Here is a 20224-nt window from a genome sequence, read left to right as displayed (position 1 = left end):
TGCTGGACAGTGTATTGTGTGTAAAGGCAGAGTTGGTGTTTAGTGATCATGTTATAATGGATGACAGGGAGGGGGGAGCTGTTTACAGTCTGATTACAATCCGACCCTGGTGTCAGACTGAATTTCCTGTGGAGAAAATTTTGAATTTGAAGGATTCAGGCATAATATATAATAAGAAAAATAAAGAGAACACGCAATGTGAGTCTTGAAAATGTGCACACATATACTTTATACATATATATCACCACAATAAGTGCGAATCACTTACAAAAGTGGAAATTAACTTCAAGGTCCATCCTGTAAGGTGAAAAGTTGTCCCCTGGGGGGGTGGAATTATATTGACCCTGCACACAGCACTTTAGTCAACAAGACTTTCATGTGATTATATTTTTGCACTTTTATTATTACTTTATGCAAATTTTAGTGTTTCACAATATATTTATTGATTGTAATATTAGTGTGGCACATACTATTTGTATTGAACTGTTGATGGACAAAATAAACCTATTTAATGCACCTGAGATTCCATTCAAATATCAGGGCTGAAATTTTAACAGCTTAGCTTTCTAACTAAATAGGTGGACTCATTTTCAACTGTTTGGAAAAGAAAATTTGAAGGTTCAGGGTAGAAATCTTTCTAATTTCTTATCTGAACGAACAAAATTCTAACTGTGAATGTGATTATCATTCGGGAAAAATCATACATATGTGCATAAATCATAATATACTTGTGCTAGGCAAAAAAGAAACATAGAAAAGAAATATAATAAAAACAAGTCCCACACTCTAAACTTACAACCACCCTAGGTAAACCTATGTGTAGCTGCTAGCTACAACTGAACAATGTTCATCAGAAATCGAGAGGCACGTCACATACACCCAGATCCTGATGAAGTCCCTGTTTGTGTTGTACAGTAGTCACCTCTCCAAGCTTACCCCCGTGATGGACTACAATCTCTTGTTTCATTTATTAATTTGTATTGAGATTGTAGTCCATCATTCAGAGATGATTTGAAGATCTACAGCTGAGTGATACACAAATAAGATAAATTTTTGTTAACTGTTAGGATACTTCAATGTATTTTTAAGGTTTAAAACCTGAGTTTAGTGTCACTTTAAAGCCCCTTTCCACCTTTGCAGAGGTATTTTTAAAAAACATATGCCAGCAATGTACATGAAGTGTACATGAAGCTCTGGACAGTGTATTGTGTGTAAAGGCAGAGTTGGTGTTTAGTGATCATGTTATAATGGATGACAGGGAGGGGGGAGCTGTTTACAGTCTGATTACAATCCGACCCTGGTGTCAGACTGAATTTCCTGTGGAGAAAATTTTGAATTTGAAGGATTCAGGCATAATATATAATAAGAAAAATAAAGAGAACACGCAATGTGAGTCTTGTTTGTGTGTAAAGGCAGAGTTGGTGTTTAGTGATCATGTTACAATGGATGACAGGGAGGGGGGAGCTGTTTACAGTCTGATTACAATCCGACCCTGGTGTCAGACTGAATTTCCTGTGGAGAAAATTTTGAATTTGAAGGATTCAGGCATAATATATAATAAGAAAAATAAAGAGAACACGCAATGTGAGTCTTGAAAATGTGCACACATATACTTTATACATATATATCACCACAATAAGTGCGAATCACTTACAAAAGTGGAAATTAACTTCAAGGTCCATCCTGTAAGGTGAAAAGTTGTCCCCTGGGGGGGTGGAATTATATTGACCCTGCACACAGCACTTTAGTCAACAAGACTTTCATGTGATTATATTTTTGCACTTTTATTATTACTTTATGCAAATTTTAGTGTTTCACAATATATTTATTGATTGTAATATTAGTGTGGCACATACTATTTGTATTGAACTGTTGATGGACAAAATAAACCTATTTAATGCACCTGAGATTCCATTCAAATATCAGGGCTGAAATTTTAACAGCTTAGCTTTCTAACTAAATAGGTGGACTCAAAGATGGCAAGATCGAATGTTCTGATGAACGATTTTTTAGAATTGCGAATGAAAGTTAAAATGAAATTCTACTCCCGTCTGCGTCACGTTTTTTTGTGCTGGAGTGATGTGTTTAGGGAGTCTGAGTCCAGACACAGGTCAGACATGTTTTAAGAAGTGGATTTGTGACTCCCCAAATATATTTTTGAGGACTGTTGAAAGCAGCCTTGGACGTCAGAGTAGTAGTGGAGTATTGTTACAGAGCCAGAGACTTGAAATGGAGGTGGAGATCAAAGAGGAACTTTACCCATATCTTCAAAATAACAGCAAAGACACCTTTAGAAATGTTTAGTAATCAAAAGAGAAGACGTTTTCTAGGATTACTGTAGTTAGAATGTCAGAAAATGGGGGCAAGTAAAGCTTCTTGCACCATTTTAGTGGCACAGTAAACTGACAATCTACAAACAGATACTTCTAGATAATTGGCAACTTTTTATTTTTTGCATTCCTTATTTCTTTTCTTTCCCAGTCTTCTGACAGTGGCCATTTTAACTAGGGACAGGCTACTAGATCTCACACTACTTCCTGGAACTCTGGCACATGTGACTAGGACATGCGACCATGCACATCCTCTCTGGGGAGCAAAATTCCTTTCCCTGAGATCTCATATGAGATTCCCTAGCAATGCTCTGCTGATGTAACCCTCCCAGGATTCAACACTTGGGCACATTACATCATTTGTGCCAAAGTGGACCAGGAAGTGGAAAAAAAATTGAAAGTAAAATATGTTTGTATAGCTAATGAATGTAAGATGATTTCATATCAGCACGCAGAGCTGTATGCTGATGTGATTTTGTCAAAGGGGCTACAGGTCTGCTTTAAAAGCATTGAAATTGTTAAGTTGGAGTTCTTCAGTGCGTCTTCATCAGAAAAGCCAGAACTTTATTTTCAACCATTTGTCCAATTTGCATAACATTATCCTAGTGAGATTACACTTTATAATGAGATGTTCTCACCCAGATTGTGAAAGTGAACACCATTTTCACGCCATGCCTCAGAGCTGTATGACATTATTAATTCGTTTTTAAAGAAAAAAAAAGGGCCTTTCAGTTGACAAGCAAACAGGAAACTGGTTCTTCTACCCTCTATACAATGAGAATTATACAGCCTTTCACTTTACCCTGCTAAAGGGGAGGCAGTATTGATAGACATTTGGCTGCTCCACCATGTAAAAGCTTCCAGCGTGGTATAATTGGCTTTTAACAAGCACAAAGTATAAGGAAGCCACCTTGTGAAAATTGTGCATAGCTAAAGTAGGGGTTAAACAGTGCTGAGACAAGGTCCTATCGTACAAAGTACAGCGAGTGATTTTTTTTGTGTGTGTGTATTTTTGTAATGTTGTGCAAAAAAATACAATATGCAAAAATTCAGATTTTACATATGTCCCCCCCCCCCTAGATAAAAACAAAAATATGTTTATTAGTATTTTTTTGGTCAACGAGCAGGCATTCTCCAGGACTACTGTAGTTAGAATTTCAGATAAAGCTTCTTGCACCATTCTAGTGACACAGTAAACTAACAATCTACAAACAGATACTTCTAGATAAAGGCCGGCTTTGTATTATTTGCATACCTTATTTCTCTTTTCTTCCCCAGTCTTCTCACAGTGGCCATGTTTACTAGCTCTCCTATTACTCCCTGGATTTCTGGCACACGTGACTAGACATGTGACCATGCACATCATCTCAGGGGAGGACAATGCCTTTCCCTGAGATCTCATATGAGATTTCCCAGCAATGCTCTACTGATAACAAGGCAATCCCAGTGTGCATTGCTTTGCCAAATTGAAGTAATTTTTTCCCTTTCAAAGCAGGAAGTGAATGCCCTGCAAGTGTAAGTATTTCAAAATCACAGCATTTTACACCTGACATGTCTATGTTATTATTAATCATCATGCATAGAGGGATGCATTGGTACAATTTGATTTTTTAGTGTAAAGGTCTGCATTATTGTACCCAGGTTAGGACTCAATGTACACAATGGGAAGGTAAAGCAACCAGGGCAGAGTGCGTGGGATACGGTTTCTGCCCTCCTGTCCCAGTAACACCCACGCACCCCCTTCCAGTGGCTCTGGCTCTTACTAATTATTCATGAATGAACCCAGGTTAGGGCTCATTGTCCCCAATGGGAAGGAAAGCAGCCAAGGCACAGTGAGTGGGATATGGTCTCTGCCTTCCTGTCCCAGTAACACTCGCGCACCCCCTTTCATTTTGTGAGACAGAAATAAATCTCCCCCCATTCAAAGTAGAAAAAAATGGCTGGAGTCAAGCTTCAACGGAGAATGAAATGTCAGCTATAATCAAATATATGATATAAAAGGTGTATTCATTATGTACAGAAAACTCGCCGCAGAGTAAATTAAAACTTTATTATTGGAAGCAGATTAGGGAATAAGTTGCACTTACACCACAGTAATGTGCAGAAAACAAGGAATGCATAGTGTTGTTATTGCAGTGTAACTACTATAGAACACTGCAGGAATGATTACATTCATCTGTGATGATAACAGAGATAAGTGCAGCATGCGGCTCTTCAGCTTAAAAATACATAAACTGTGCATGCTACTACTTATTGCAGGAAAATATTCTTTGGCTTCTTTAACAAGCAGAATTTTTTTATTCTAATCACTGCTGGAGGAAGAGGATGACGATCTCTGGAAGAAAAAACAAAACAAAATTAGTATAAGCTCATGTACAAATGACACAGTCCTGACATTCTTCAAGGGTCCATTCACACCATAGGATCTGTGAGTTTAGCACACTGTATTGTATGGTACTGAATGCTAGGTGCCCTGCGTTGCCAGCAGGTTTGGGTTGCAGTGCCACGCATTGTGCGGCGCTGCAATAACGTGTGTTGTCATGGGGTGAATTCATGCTTGCACTATTATTTATCACTACACAGAAACGCACATTATTACAGTACCACACATTGAACTGCAACACATGCACGTTGTGAGGTGCATTGGGATGCCATTGAGGATGAATGGCAAGGAATGAATGAATCAATGACAACGCTGTGGTGTGAACAGGCCCCAACTCTGTGCAGAGAACAAGTGAGTATCTGATAAACCTTAATTGATACCAACTACTCCACCACGAGGTTTACAATCTGTGTATAATAAGTCAGAAGGCATAGGTTCTGTGCAGGCAGGCCACAGCTTAAATCAAAACCAACCTCTAGGGGAAAAAAAAAAAGATGTAAATAGATTGAATTGATTAACTTGGTGTAACGGCGGGAGGGGGTTGTCGTTGGTTGGGGTCGGCGTTGTCACATCTGGCAGGCTGTACGGATCCATCCCGTTAGCGTACGAGTATGGACACCCGCACGGACGTGTAGTTCGGGTGAGTGTACGGCCGTGTACTCACATAGAGAAGTACAGGCTGCTGCGTATAAGCACGCGTGTAATTTGTAAAAAACACATTGAGGGGAACCTATCAAAACTGGAGCAGACAAAATGTGGAGCAACTCTGCATGGCAACCAATAAGCTCTCCCTTTCATTTTCAGATCTTAAGGGAACAAACTGAACAGAGAAGTTTGATTGGTTGCCATGGGCAACTGCTCCAGATTTTGTCTGCTCCAGTTTTCATAAATTCCCCTCATTGAATAAGACTACACATTCTATAGATAATTGATGGAGAAACAAGCAAATGATCATTGTGGACCTTAGGGGTACCTATATCACATACCCAACAGTCTTTGCCCACTGGGTACACCCCTGCAAGTGTAAACACCAGAACCCTTTTTTCAGTTAGACACACAAGGTGCTTGCCTATATATTAAGTTGACCATACATGTTACAATCTGATTGTGCAATGTCCTTTTAATCTACCAAAAATGTAATTAAATGGCCTCTCTGAGTAGATAGAAAATGGTCTCCTAAGGTAGGCCCTCCCACTACATAGTTTTGTTAAATCTATAGAAAATTGTACAATTAGTTTGTGACATGAATGGCCAGTCTCTCTTATTTAACCCTCTTCATTCCTTATTATCCCCAACAGTCTCCTTCCTCTCCTTGGCTAGTTTTTCCCCCTCTTACCTTGACTCTCTTAAAAAGAGACATGTTTGCTCTCCCCCCAAAAATAAGCTTATTTACAGTTATGCACAGCCCCATAGCCGAGATGTGAAGATAGCTTTGGAGCTCAACAACCTAAAAGGAAAAACCACTTGCATGCTCCACACCAGATATTATAAGAGGATGAATTGAACTTCAAAAGACAGAAGGGGGGCTTTACTAAAGGGGTAGAGTCTGCTCACCTAGCAATGTGAATGTTAGGGTATGGAAGATTAAACCAACCTGCATAGCATTCCAGTGCGAGATAATTGAATAGTGCATGGCCATGCATCTGTGCACCGGCATGTCTGTGTCTTGCGGCATGTGCAAGGGCATGCATGCATGCACGTTCAATGCAATAGTGGCACCAAACAGGCAATTTAAGAAAGCCCTGCAGGTCTCCAGTGCTGAGAGATCCTCAGCTGTACCCTGATTCCGATCTTCCGTGGCTCTCCTTAGTTTAAAACCGGCTTGTTCCCCTGACTTTGATTACTGTCTGCCAATTTGAGACCACGCTGGCTGCAAGTTGCTAACCTGGTCTGGCCCCCGACGGGCTTTGTTTGCCGTGTTGGTACCATGTCGCCCAATTATTGCTGACCATGGCTTGTTGCTGGACTATTCCTGCCAGTAACCTGCCTCTCCAGCCCTGAGACGGCTGTGCTCACAAGTTCCAGTGACATCAGTGGCATCCTTACCCACTGGAACTATCTGTCCCACTACCCAAGGGTGCTTGGACTGGAGCAGCAAGAGAGGCTGCCCTGGTCTTCTCAGGCTCCCATTCGAGGTACGTGACAGTTAGTAAACAAGGTGGATCTGTGTTCACTTTGAATACCCAATGAAAGGAGAAAAAAAACAAAACTGAATTTTTCTTTTTTTCCCGCACAACTTTGAGTACTCAGATTAAACATAGATTAACTTTATTTACCAGAATACACCTTGCAAAGTGAACATCCTCTATCCCTTTAGTAAATAAACCCCATTGTGTTAGTCGTTTCCTAAGTGAAAGGCAAAATGTTGGTTACAGCTACCCTCCATCACCTCTAGGTGGAGAGCTTTTGATTCTTCCATTTGATACAATTGCATTTCTGCTTTTATAAAATAGTCATTTGTTTCTTCAAAGTTTATTCTTTTTCAAACCATTTTATATTTGTTTGGGTTACTATCAAATATACAATCTATAGCTGGCTATACACGGTTAGAATTCAGTTAAAAACAATCATTTTGGATTCACTTGATTTACTAATGGTTATTGTGGTAAAAATTGATGGAGCAGGATGGAAAATTATTGTTTCTTATTTGAACAAACAAAATACTAACCGTGAATATGATACCAATTCAGGAAAAAGCATTCTTGTTTAATGTGCAGGAAAAGATTCACTTGGGAGTAGAACTTGTTTGCACAAACATTCTTTCATATTAATGGGTATATAAGATATGTGAATATATGGACTAACAATGCAAAATATTGATGTAGAACTTAGTATATGGTAATATACCGACTATATCCAGTGTATCTACACGAGTACATAAACATTACATCACTTCGGTCCATCCCATAATCAAATGTTAAAGGAGAACTATGGGGTCAGGGCTTTTCCCCATAGTTCTCCTTAGGGTAAGGGGAGGACACAATCTAGCGTCCTCCCGTCACCCTAAGCTCAGTATACCGCGAACTACAGCTCGCTGAATACTGAGACGCCGCAGCCGGAGTGGATCCCGACATCGATATCGAGATCCGCCCAGCTGCGTGAGTGACAGCTGGCTCTGCCTATCTAGAGGCAGAGCCATCTGTACCCGCCCCTCCCCCGTCCGTTCCGCCAGTCAGCGCTGGTGGATCGGAGCGGGGAATCCAGCCCCTCCCTCTGCCGTGACAGGATCGAGAAGTGAGCGAACACCGGTATGTGTTCGCTCACCTCCCGATCTACTGAGCCGACCTGTGGCAGTCTCATTGTCACAGGTCGGCTAGAACTATGAGGGGAGTGAAAAGCACTCACCTCATAGTTCTCCTTTAAAAATCACACCAATGGCATGGGTATTGTCCCACTTACTTGTGTTTCTTAGCTTAGGCTGCCCATTACCCTGTTGCCGGTTCACCATTTTTCCTTCCTTGGACAACCTTTGGTACATACAGACTACTGCAGTCCGGGACCATCCCACAAGAGTTTGGAGTTGCTCTAAGTCAGCTACCCATCAAAATTTGGCTCAAATTCTTACATTTGCCCATTTTTTCCTACTTTCAACAAATCAACTTCAAGGACAAAATGTTCACTTGCTGCCCAATATATCCCACCCACTTCCAGGTTCTATTGTAACGAGCTAATCAATGTTATTCACTTCACCTCTCAGTGGTCATAATGTTATGGCTAATCGGTGTATATAATTAGAATGGTCAGCTCCAGAAGCAAACATCATGCTTCTCAGCTACAAGCAATTATAACCCTCAATTAGCTTTACCTTTAAAATGAAAGCATATGCCAAAATGTATCTAGGATTTGAAGTACCCATCACGCACTGTGCCCACACTCACCCTTCCATATGCATGCTTATTTGCTTTGTTTGCCTTCTTCATTTTCTTCCTCATCTTCTTATCCATGGGGTATCCAGGCATCATGGGGTTCACTGGGTACCCTGGCATTCCTGGTGGGTAAGGTCCAACTTGTGGAGGGTAGCCAGGCTGATGGCCAGGATGTGGTACATGTCCTGGAGGATAGACAGCCTGCCCAGGGGGATAGACAGGCTGAACTGGGGGATAACCAGGTTGTCCAGGGGGGTAGGCAGGGGGCACTGTACCAGGAGGGTATGCAGGATTGGTGCCAGGAGGATATCCTGGGTTTGGTGGGTAACCAGGTTGTCCTGTTGAAAGAGAGACACAAGCAAAGAGATTTTACATCCATATAGGATGGATTACAATGTGGTTCACAAAGTTGGTATAAGGTTACAACATTAGTGAGACACAACTGGTATGCCAAGCTGCGGAGGGTATTTTTATGTCCAGCTAATTATATATCTAACTGCTATACTGGACTAGGTCTCATATCCTTAAAAAAAAGCAGTGTGCTGCACCTTTATCCAAGGTAAACACAACGCAGGGGCACCCAAGAAGTAATCGATCAGTATTTCTTTTTCTTTACTGGAGCTCTGCCAAGCCAAAGAACAAGAAAAAAATATATATACATATGTCTTTATAAGGGGAAAATAAAGGCCCATTGTAAGTTAATGACCAAGTACAAGTATGCAAAGAGGAAGTTCTGACTTCACCGTCTGCATAAGTGCTCAGGATCAAGAACTTAAAAGTACTAAAGTCTAAGGGTCAGCAAGACCAATAGGGAACTAGCAGTTTTCAAAGCAGGTCAGCAATGGCAAGCAACATTTTTTTCAGCAGTTTTTAATTAAAGTAAACCTGTGGATATCTCACAGGACAGAACGTAAGAGCTGCAAGTCATAGTGCGTAGTACCCCAAGATTTCTCCGCTTTCTGGCAGTAGAGTCATTGCTGAATGACTCATCAGCAACCTCCGGTCCATCAGCTGTCTCCATGGAAATACAAAAATTAACTTTGGGAAAGACCCTGGAAAGGGCCAGAACCATAGGAAATGCTGCCAGCTATTATCCATAGCTCTTAAATTTATATCCCGAGATCTCCACAGGTTTACATTAAATAGAAGGTCTGGACTTAAATGAGACGTCAAAATCACTGGATTTCTCACGCCGATTACTCATAAAAGATAAATGTGATTTGTACACGCTTTCAGAAACGTCTACAATACTACCACTCATGTTACAGAATGAACAACGTAGTCCAGTTCTTTTATGTGGTCCCTATAATAAAATACATTAATATCCCACTGTGCCATTTTGCTATTATAAATAAAAGTATTGCAATATATTACAAAGGATTTTATTGATTAGAAATCATTGTGCCCGGTATCTCTGTTCATACGTCAGCTAGCTATTCAAAGTCCACGATGTGTTGTCCTAAGCTACATTGCTTGTGACTGAAAAGGTCTACGTGGAATCTCGTCACAGTCTATTTTTCTACATATTTGAAGAACGTCACCAGCACAGCAAATCAATGACTGCATCAAGTGTTCATTTATTCATGCATGCTGTCTCTCAGTTGCAAGCAGGGTCCCCTTTATCAGGCTCAGAGATGAGGGGGACCCTGCGTGGCCCCGAAAGCACTTGCAACCAAGAGACAGCATACGTCAATAAATGAACACCTGATACAGTCATTGATTTGGTGTGCCGGTGACTTTCTTCAAATATCTAAGAGGGGCGGCACCATCCGCAGTCATTTCAAGCACCTGTCTGTATATCCACATGGGAATCCCGGTAAGGAGTACAGCAAGTATCCTCTTTTTTGTTCCAGTCTATTTGTTACAGGCGCTACTAAATTATTATTTTTTTTAGTTTACAGCCCGCCGTGCACAGAGCAAATTTCTGCTGGTTCTTGATGAGCTGTTCAAAATGCACTCAGCGGGTGGCCCTACTGCCAGCTTTTCACCCGACATCCTTCGTTCAGAAAAATCGGCCAAACAACGACTGCAGTCAATTGGCTGCAGTCCCTATTCAGGTATTCTGATAGCGGCACTGTTAAAATACAATAGACCAGCGGGAATCTGTTCAATTTGTTTTCATTCAGCTTGCAGGCTTAATCTAATAGAGTATGGCCACCTTTAGCTAGAGTAGGTAAGGGTTAAAACCCATCAGTTTAGGGTGGGGAGATTTACCTTCACTTACTGTCCTGAAGATTAAATAGGAAGTGAGAGGAAATCTCTATAAATGAGGGAAATCCCTTCATGGACAACTGTCACCAGAACAGGTGTCACCATCAGAAGATTTTCTCTCACTGGTAACTACTCTAATATGTTGGATTTCTAATCACTTTGTTTTAGTGACAGTGGTCACCAGGACAGACAGAGAAGGTGTATCTACCTAGTGGGGACACAGACAGCTATAACCAGACAGGAAGTGAGGGTAACTCTCCAACAGCAACACTAATGTTTTTTTTAGTAGAGTACGGAAGACTAGAATCCCTGTCAGATTTTCATTTCCATTTGTGTTCCTGTTGCAGATTTTCCCTCACTTCCTGTCTGGTGAAACTGTTGTCAGGACAGGATGGGAGGGTGAATCTTTTTAAAAGAGCCCTGGATAGCAGTAAAAACCTGACAGGAGGTGTAATCCTTCCCTACTCTATACAAACTTAAGAAAAAAAAAGTTTTGGGCTTGACATACATATTTAATACTGTAGGGACCAGCTTTAAAATGAACCTGTCGCTTTGACCTACATGGATAAACAACAGTTGAATGTTAAAATTGCCATGAAAAAAATAGTTACCTTATTATATACTATGTTGTTGGTCATTGCCGTCATAAAATCACAAGACATATAGAGATTCAACTACAGTCAGGCCTACCCTATTGTCATAAAAATGTACTTTGGACAGATAGAAATAAGGAAGCTGCTATTGAAAAAATTGCAGGGGAAGGGGACATGTCTGCCGATCCTGGGTTTGCTACATAGCAAGTTGCTGGCCTGCAACAGGTATGCACTTGGGAGGTCAGACTTTACCCTTCTACAATATCCCTTTCATACATATATCTACACCAAGTGTGGGCACCGGCCCTCCAGCTGTGCTTTAACTACAAATCCCCAAATGCTTCTGGAAATCATGCCTGTAACGGTCAGTCTTGCAATGCCATCAACAGCTGGAGGGCCGGGGTTGCCCACCCCTGATCTACACAGGCTGTGACAGTTATAGCCATCTGTAGCTTCCAGCCATTGTGGAAAAGACCAAGAACTCCACAGAGTCAATACTTCCATAAACATTGGGTTTTATCATGAGACTGAGCTAGTTTTATCCTAATTCTAAGTCTGATTAAATTTGAGAAGAAAGAATGAACAGTTACATACCTGGATGGTTGGGATACATTGCTTTCCCCAAGGGTAGATGTTCTACCTACAAAGAAAAATTCAGCTGTGTCAAATTTCTGTGCATGTACAAAGAGAATTCAGAGATACCACTGCCCTTTCAACACATTACACTGCTGCTTTATATCCAAGGAAAGAATGCAAGCTCGATGATTTGACGTTGGTTTCTAGGATGCCTGGACAAGCTGCACTCCCTATTACTCACAACCCGTTCAAAGTACAAACGGGCCTATAAAACAGGGCGTGTAACTAGCTAACTACCAGAGCAAACTAACTACTAGAGCAAGCTAACCGTGGCCCGATGTTTCTTTACTTGTTGCTGCATTGGGCCTGCATTTTTCTGGTTTTGGATAGTGTGGGATAGTAGAATAGCTTCCGTTAGGTTTTACTGCAATGAAGTACCAATTGTCTGTTCTTGAAACCATTGCCACCAAAACAGAAGGTGAGCGTAAACTAAAATGTAGCAGTTGCTACCAGAGAGGAGGGAAAACTTCTATTAGAGACTCCAGTCCCCATACTTGGAGAGATTTCCACTCACATTCTATTTTTAGATTGTAAGCCCTCAGGGGCAGGGCCCTCCTTACCATCTTGTCTTGAATTGTATTGTAATGTCTTCCTTCCTGTATAATAATAATAATAATAATAATAATAATAATAATATTGCGTCTCCAGGGCAGGAAATGAAAGGAAATCACACAAGGCATGGGATTTGGGGATACAGACATCAATTAGAACCAGATAGTGATTTTAGTGTGGAGAGCTCAGTTTTAATATACACACATTGCTTGCAGAGCACAGAGGCGGCCATTTCCATGAGGATATGAAGAGGGAAGCTAACCAAAAAAATTTAAGTTTCTGTGTTCATATACAGCAACTGCAGGTGCCTGCTTCATGTACAGTATACTCTGTGTACATTGCTGGCATATGTTTTTTAAGAAATACGTCTGCAAAAGGTGGAAATGGGCTTTAAGGAGTACGAAAAAAACAAACTATGCATTATGCTAGCAAATCAACTTCAATATAAATTTATATCCAGCTAAAAATAACTTCTATCAGCCAGTGTTTATGGTGGCCTATCCACCCATTACTGTGGCCCAACTATTCCAGTCAGATCCAAGCCTGGGCTCTTATAAAACAATCATTTTGGTGTTCAGGTTGAAAGGCAAGATTGTTATCTGCCTTGTAAGTGCCACACCACACAAAGGGTCTCATTTATACAATGGTACGAAGTAAGACGTGTTTGTATTGACTCATGGCAACTAAATTCAAACTTTCAGATTCCATTCGTGATTTACATTTGGTTTCCAAGGTTTGAAATGACTTCTGAGAAGGAATTTTGTACTTAGAGTGGGAGTGACCAGACAGCAATTTTTATTGCAGAAGAGACATACTATGAGGGGAATTTATCAAAACTTGAGCAGACAAAATCTGGAGCAATTGGCAAACAATCAGCTTCTCTCTTTCATTTTCAAATCTTAACTGAACAAACTGAAGAGGGAAGCTGATTGGTTGTCATGCACAGCTGCTCCAATTTTGATAAATCCCCCCCCCTCAATTGGTGTGCAATAACCCACAGAGGGCAGATTAGCGCATGCTACCAGTAGCAAATGCTTTATTCACAAAAGTAGCATTGTCTTGCATATAGAAGGAAGGTGAAAAAGTTTAAAGCCCCTTTCAGACGGGTGGTCTGATCGGATCGACACGTCAGTTTTTCAGGTGGACCTTATTGGATGCATAATGTAAATCTATGTACAGCCGTGTGTAAACCGATGGGCATCCGTTTCCACCCGGTTACTCCTGACTCTGGGCAGATATGGAAAAACAAATGAATCAGAGATCCGCTTCACCAGACCTGATCGTGCTGGATCCCCCATATTATTATTATTATACAGGATTTATATAGCGCCAACAGTTTGCGCAGCACTTTACAATATAAGGAAGACATTACAATCACAATACAATTCAAGACAAGATGGTAAGGAGTTCCCTGCCCCTGAGGGCTTACAGTCTAAAAGGGAGGAGGAAGTGATACAAGAGAAGGTAGCTGTGTGGAGATGAATTGTTTGAGAAAGTGATTGTTCAGTGGTCAGTTTGAGGTGGGATAGGCTTCCTTGAAGAGATGAGTCTTAAGTGATCGCCTAAAGGCAGTCAGAGTGGGAGATAGACAGACTGGTTGGGGTAGAGAGTTCCATAGGATGGGAGAGGCTCTAGTGAGCTGGAAAGCAGAAGGTCATTTGAAGAGCGTAGGGGACGGTTAGGGTGGTACTTTAAGACAAGTTTCGAGATATAGCCGGGGGCAGAGTTGTGGATGGCTTTGTAAGTGGTTGTTAATATTTTGAACTTTATCCTTTGGGCAAGACGAGAGATAACAAGGGAGTGGATGAGTAATTTTGCAGTTTCATTGGTGAGGAAGGGGCGTATTTTGGAGATGTTACGAAGGTGAAGGCGGCAGGATTTGGATAGTGATTGGATGTGGGGAAGAAAGGTTGAGGTCTGAGTCAAGGATGACACCTAGGATCTTGGCATGGGGGAGGGATGGATAGTTGTGTTAACAATCTCAAGGGAAAAGTTGGGGAAGGTGCATGGGCGGGAGGAAATATCATGAGCTCAGTTTTTGAAAGGTTGAGTTTTAAGAAGTGTTGCGACATCCAGACGGATATGTAATTTAGTAGATTAGTGACACGCAAGGACACTGAGGGGGTGAGTTGTGGAGTAGAAAGATAGATTTGAGTGTCATCAGGATAGATGGTATTGGAAGCCATTTGAGGTCATTAACTGACCAAGGGGGGAGGTGTAGATAGAGAATAGAAGGGGTCCAAGGACAGAGCCTTGGGGGACCCCTACAGAAAGAGGAAGAGGGGGGATGTAGATTTGTAGGTGACACTAAAGGAGCGCTTAGATAGGTAGGAGGAGAACCAAGAGAGAGCAGAGTCTTGTAGGCCAAGCGAGTAGTTTTTTGAGGAGGAGCAGGTGGTCAACAGTGTCAAAAGCAGCAGAAAGGTCTAATAGCAAGAGTAGGGAGTAGTGGCCATTGTTTTTAGCTGTTAGTAGGTCATTAGTGAGTTTCAGGAGGGCGGTTTCAGTGGAGTGTAGGGGTGAAAGCCGGACTGTAAGGGATCGAGAAGGTTGTTATCAGCGAGGTGGCGGCTCAGGGGAGAAAGTAGGGTAGCCAGGCAGAGAAGTCATCCAGAAAGCGAGATACTGGTCCAGGTGGCCGGTATATAACAGCAATCCTCAGTGAAATTGGAGAGAATAGGCGAATGCAGTGGGTTTCAAAAGAGGAGAGTGATAGAGAGGAAGGCGAAGGCAGAACGTGAAAAGTGCATTGCGGGGATAGAAGGATTTCCACTCCACTGGGTCTGACAGACCCATAGACAGACATGGGGTCTGATAATTGCAGTTTTTTCCAGATGTCACAGTGGTGATGTCTGGCTGGTCTGTACTGCTGTGATCAGGAAAGGCTCTGTGCACGACATGCTATACTTTTTTTCAGCCCTAATGTACTGGATGTGAAGTTGTGGTATACTGAAAAACATCTTTCAACAACCCAAGAACACAATTCATGAGACAGATAGGCATATGACATCTGCTAATGTGAAAGCAGGCCAGATAAGAAAAACAAAGACTCTTGCCATGCCTCAGACCAAAGTCCTACAAAGAATAGGCAGTAGGTACTTGTTTAAGGGCAGCACACAATTATTTATGGATTCACTTCCCTTCCAATAAATGCAGGCCTTCCACGTGAGTCACTGAAAATGTAAAGTCATGCAGCAGTGCAGAACCACCAAACCTGCCAGCCATGGGCAGGTTCACACCATTTTTTAGACCAGATCTAGTCAGGAAAAAGGTGTGAACCTGCCCGTAGTTCCTGTGCATTCCAATCTTCACGTCTCATTTTGTCTGGTCTGGAACGGACTGCTGTGGTGTGAACAGAGGCAAGAAATAGCATAGGGATACATTAGGATGCATTTTGGGTCCAGAAACAATCTGGAGATGATGTGAATGGGCCCGGTCACTCAGGAAGCAGAAAGAACATTCACTGTGACATATGTATTCTTGTGAAAATAAAAATCCTTGTCTGCCCGAGTGGCGGTCCACATGTTACATCCATTTATCCTTTCCTCATTGACTGTGTCATGTACCACTTCATCCCCTGAATTATGTAATTTTTTTCTATTATTTTGAAAATAATTTTATTTTGACCTATGACTACAGGGGTGTGAATCATGTTGTTCTGGGGGCCATGCACTGTATGTGTTAAAGCTGAACTCAAAGCACAAAAACTTTATTTATTCCTCAATAGCCACAAAGGATATTAATTCACTTTGTGTGCAGCAAATGCTTTTGTAAACTCAGATAGTACCTTGTATAAATAGCCATGATAATCGCTGTGCGGCACGTAGCCTGTGCAAAAAACAGAGCTGTAGGAGGGACCCAGCAGGCTCCACCCACTACAGGCTACAGGAGATTGTTTCACACTGGATTACTACATAGGTCTGGAAGAAACACACAAAGCTCACCAAGATTTTGTTAGATGATATGTGCTTCAAAGGAACCCTATATAGAGACAAATGTTAGTTCTATCATTGCCAACTAATTTTCTGGCCGTCTTTGGCCTTAAAGGGGTTCTAAACCCTCTGTTTTTTTTGCCTATATCTACTGCTAGCAAGCAGTAGATATAGGCAAAAAGTAAAAAAAAAAAAAAAAAAAAAACCCGCTTTAACAGAGGTTTAAACTTACCTAGTTATCGCTGCGCGCTCCCGCTCCGAGAATCAGGAACTGATCGTGCAGCCGCAAAGGATCTTGGGGCGGGCGCATGCGCAGTTCGGATTCTTGGCCGGGAGACGAGCAGAGACGCAAGGTAAGTCTATGGACTTGAGAGCAGTCAGCGCTGGATCGGAGAGCCGCCGCACTGCTGGAGGGACAGATGAAAACACCAGGAAAGAAGAGGAAGATCGGAATTTTTGACTTTAATGTCACTTTAATACTTTGAAATACTGACCTGGAACAAGCATGCATCTAAGCAAGAGGAAAGTTAGAGCTCCAGATGTTGTCTGGGTCAGTGCTGGTTCAACGCAACAGCCAGGCAATGAGTATTTAACACCCCCCCCCAAACAAATCAGCAACCTCCTTTAGGATAGGGGTGGGCAAACTTGGCACTCCAGCTGTTGTGGAACTACAAGTCCCATGAGGCATTGCAGCTGGAGTGCCAAGGTTGCTTTAATATATGGGCACGGGGACTTATGGATAAGAATGGCATACGGCCAGCTTAGTGTGCTCGGTCAGAACACCATTTGCATAGATTTCTATATCTACACTGCACCTGGTATCTCAGATGCCAGGAAAGTACATGGCTGGCAATTGTGCCACTTTTCTATTACTAGGTGCTCTATTATTATTTGAATATTGCTGGAATGTTATTAAACTAAGCAAGAAAAATGTATTTCCTATGTGAGAACGAAGCTGTGATATTACAGAGCATGCTATATTAAAATTAGTACCTGACCAGTTATGGAAACTAGTCCTGATTTCCTGCTGCTTCAAAACCAGTACCTAAAAGGGTTAACTACTGCAAAAGGCATTACTACAGTATACAATTTCCATTATTAATATATTCAGATATGACAAATGCAAATAATACTGCAGAGTTCAATCAGAACTGGGGTTTCATAGATGTGACTAAAGCAAACTGACACCCAACAGGTTGCTGTGGTTTACTGCAATTTGCACATAAGCTATGCCTTATTAAATGGGCAGAGTAGAAAATCTTTGGGATGTCCTCTCTTAGGCTGGGTTCACACCTAGGCGTATCGAATAGGCGCGTTTGTCGCGTGTTTCGTGACGCATGTTTTTACCGAGATTCGCGGTTAAAAAACGCGCAACAAACGCACGTTTCCGAGGGCTACTTGGCTGTATCCCAATGGAAACGCGCGACAAAAACGCCCCAAAGAAGCTCCTGTACTTCTTTGGGCGTAGGGCGTTTTGTAGCGCGTTCATACGGCCTGTAATACGCCCAGGTGTGAACCGTACCCATAGGAAATAATGGGATTTCGGTGTTTGAGCGTTTTGCAGAGCGTTCGAACGCGCTACAAAACGCCCAGGTGGGAACCAGGCCTAAAATGAGCATAAAGAGACTCTGTCTGATGAAACATGTTGCCAAAGACGGACCTGTATACATGCCTCTGTAGCAGCTCGCTTCCCATGCATCCACTCCGCTCCAGCACTGGAGGCTCTGCCAATATATTCAAGATCTGACACTTCTGGGTGTGTCAGATGCTCGTGGCCACCCCGGTGCATCGTGGTTCCTTCCTCAGTGCTGAGTCATGTAGTGATGTAGGGATCAGAGGATGCAACCATGGCACACAGTAGGGGACACAGATGTCTGTCACTACTCGAAGTGACAAATGGCAAACTCTTACAGGGGAAGGTTGGGGTATGATGGAGAAGAAACAGGGCCCAGAGGTGGACATTTAGGGCCCGATTAACCATCGTTTTTCTGACCTTTTTGGCTCACTTGTGATGCTCCCATGACATGCCCAAAATAAACAAAACAGTATATGTATGTGTTGAAGAGGATTTGTGACCCGTGTTACAGAATGTGTCTTCATGGAGCTCTTTTTGTACATTATTACTGCAATAATAGAGGCGCTTTCTGCAGGCACGGACGCAATTCAAGCTGTGTGCCACCCTGTTGGGACCACACAATTTAGATTTTTAAAATCGAAGTTTGTCGAAGGATCTGGGCCAAAAGTTGTCCCCTGCTGGCTGTAAGAATACAATAGCCTGGCAGGGAAGATGGGAAGATTCCCCCAACCACACTGTTCAGCATGGATAGGGGAATTGACTGTTTTTCTCATTCAGCCGGAGGGGATAAATGAGGAAAAAAGAAAACTACCACTGTATGGTCAGCTTTACTAATTGGCCGTATTTAAAACATTGTCATAAATATACTACAACTCCATTAGCCCTAGTTCACACGGGCAGTAAAACTGTGTGGTTGATGTGTGGTCCCTGGTACGGCCAGGTATGGTGGATCATGTGACTCAATCCATGTAACAGCGCTGGTGATTGGCCCAGAGCCGTCACATGGGGTTGAGGGTCAGAGCTTACACAGGTCTTCCTCTCTTTTCTCCAGGCAACATATGGAGCAGCAGGGGAATGAAGGAAAATGGCTACCAGGGAGAGGGCATTAAAGAGCCTACATGGGCAAAGCAAGGGTTTGCTGTAAGAAAAAAACACTACAATAACTCAAAATAGAAAATTTACTAAAAAATATACTGAACTTTTACTTGAAAGTGTACACAAATATTAACACCAAGAGAAGTCTGGGCTTAAAGGAAAATAGCCGAAAATGCCAGAACGCGTTCGAATTCTATCTGTGGATCTCCGGCTAGTATCAATGTAGTTGATCTAATAGTCATAGGAATACCTGTGCAAGGTTCTCTCTCAAGGTGCGGCTACATTAATAGCACCTCATGGAACAGATATGGTAGAGGCTCAGCCATGACACACCCAGACGCTTGATTTTTCAAACTACCAGTGAGTACAGAGTGGCGGTTCTGTCCAGATCGCGATTACTGAGGTGTGCTGGGTTATGGCTGGCTGACGGTGGATACACTGGCCTCCAAGGCGGGTGTATCCACTGCCAGCCATAACCCAGCGCAGGCCCTCCCTCTGCTTCAGTCATTGGTTGCTAGGACTGCAGTCTTCCTAGCAACCAATTATGTCAGGAAAGGCCGGTTGCTACAGCTACAAGTGATCTGGGCAGCTGTACAGCCACCCAGATCACTTGTACTAGTCAGCTTTTGTGCCGCCCCCCTGCAACCCTCCCACCATGGTTTTCGGGTCCCCCGCTCCTCTAGGGGGCCAAGGACTGGCAAACAGTGTGAGAATGGAGAGCAGGAGCAGTTCCCTGATCTGCTCTGTGATCACTCTCAGCGCTTCCTGCTTCAGCTGTCAGAAGCCAGCAGAAGGGCCAGATATACAGACTATCAAGCACATTCCTGTTCTTGATGGTCTGTTTCGGAGGACAGGAGAGACATCAGAGGTTTAATAGACCCCTGATGTCTCCATAAAGAGAACTTGTCATTTCCAAATGCTCTCACATTGGGTCTTGTTAGCCCCTTTGTGGTAGCAAAAGCCTAAGTGGAAGCTAAATGGTTGACTGCAGTACGGACACGAACTGAGTGACCATTCTGTCCAGACCACGAATCAGACCTCAGCTCGATT

At 42.4% G+C, this 20224-nt stretch overlaps 1 protein-coding gene and 1 long non-coding RNA gene across 2 annotated transcripts in view; one reads left to right on the top strand and one right to left on the bottom strand.

Annotated features, from left to right (window-relative positions):
* Window positions 1-4516, top strand: part of LOC108786842 — a 19841-nt gene extending 15325 nt beyond the window's left edge. The window contains exon 3 of the long non-coding RNA XR_001941226.1: window positions 4435-4516. This is a non-coding gene — a long non-coding RNA (uncharacterized LOC108786842). The remainder of the gene's footprint in view (window positions 1-4434) is intronic.
* PRR13 (proline rich 13) overlaps window positions 4461-20224 on the bottom strand; it is a 17916-nt gene continuing 2152 nt past the window's right edge. The window contains exons 2-4 of the mRNA XM_018556226.1: window positions 11978-12023; window positions 8592-8917; window positions 4461-4665 (exon numbers count right to left, since the gene is read on the bottom strand). Of these exons, the coding sequence (XP_018411728.1) occupies window positions 4633-4665; window positions 8592-8917; window positions 11978-11996 (378 nt within the window). The 5' untranslated portion in view covers window positions 11997-12023 and the 3' untranslated portion in view covers window positions 4461-4632. The remainder of the gene's footprint in view (window positions 4666-8591; window positions 8918-11977; window positions 12024-20224) is intronic.

Source organism: Nanorana parkeri, unplaced genomic scaffold (assembly GCF_000935625.1).
Source record: "Nanorana parkeri isolate BGI_ZX_2015 unplaced genomic scaffold, ASM93562v1 scaffold228, whole genome shotgun sequence".
In the NCBI taxonomy this organism is placed as follows: Eukaryota; Metazoa; Chordata; class Amphibia; order Anura; family Dicroglossidae; genus Nanorana; species Nanorana parkeri.
Note: the sequence above shows the minus strand (reverse complement) of the source record. Positions and strands in the feature narration are given on the sequence as shown.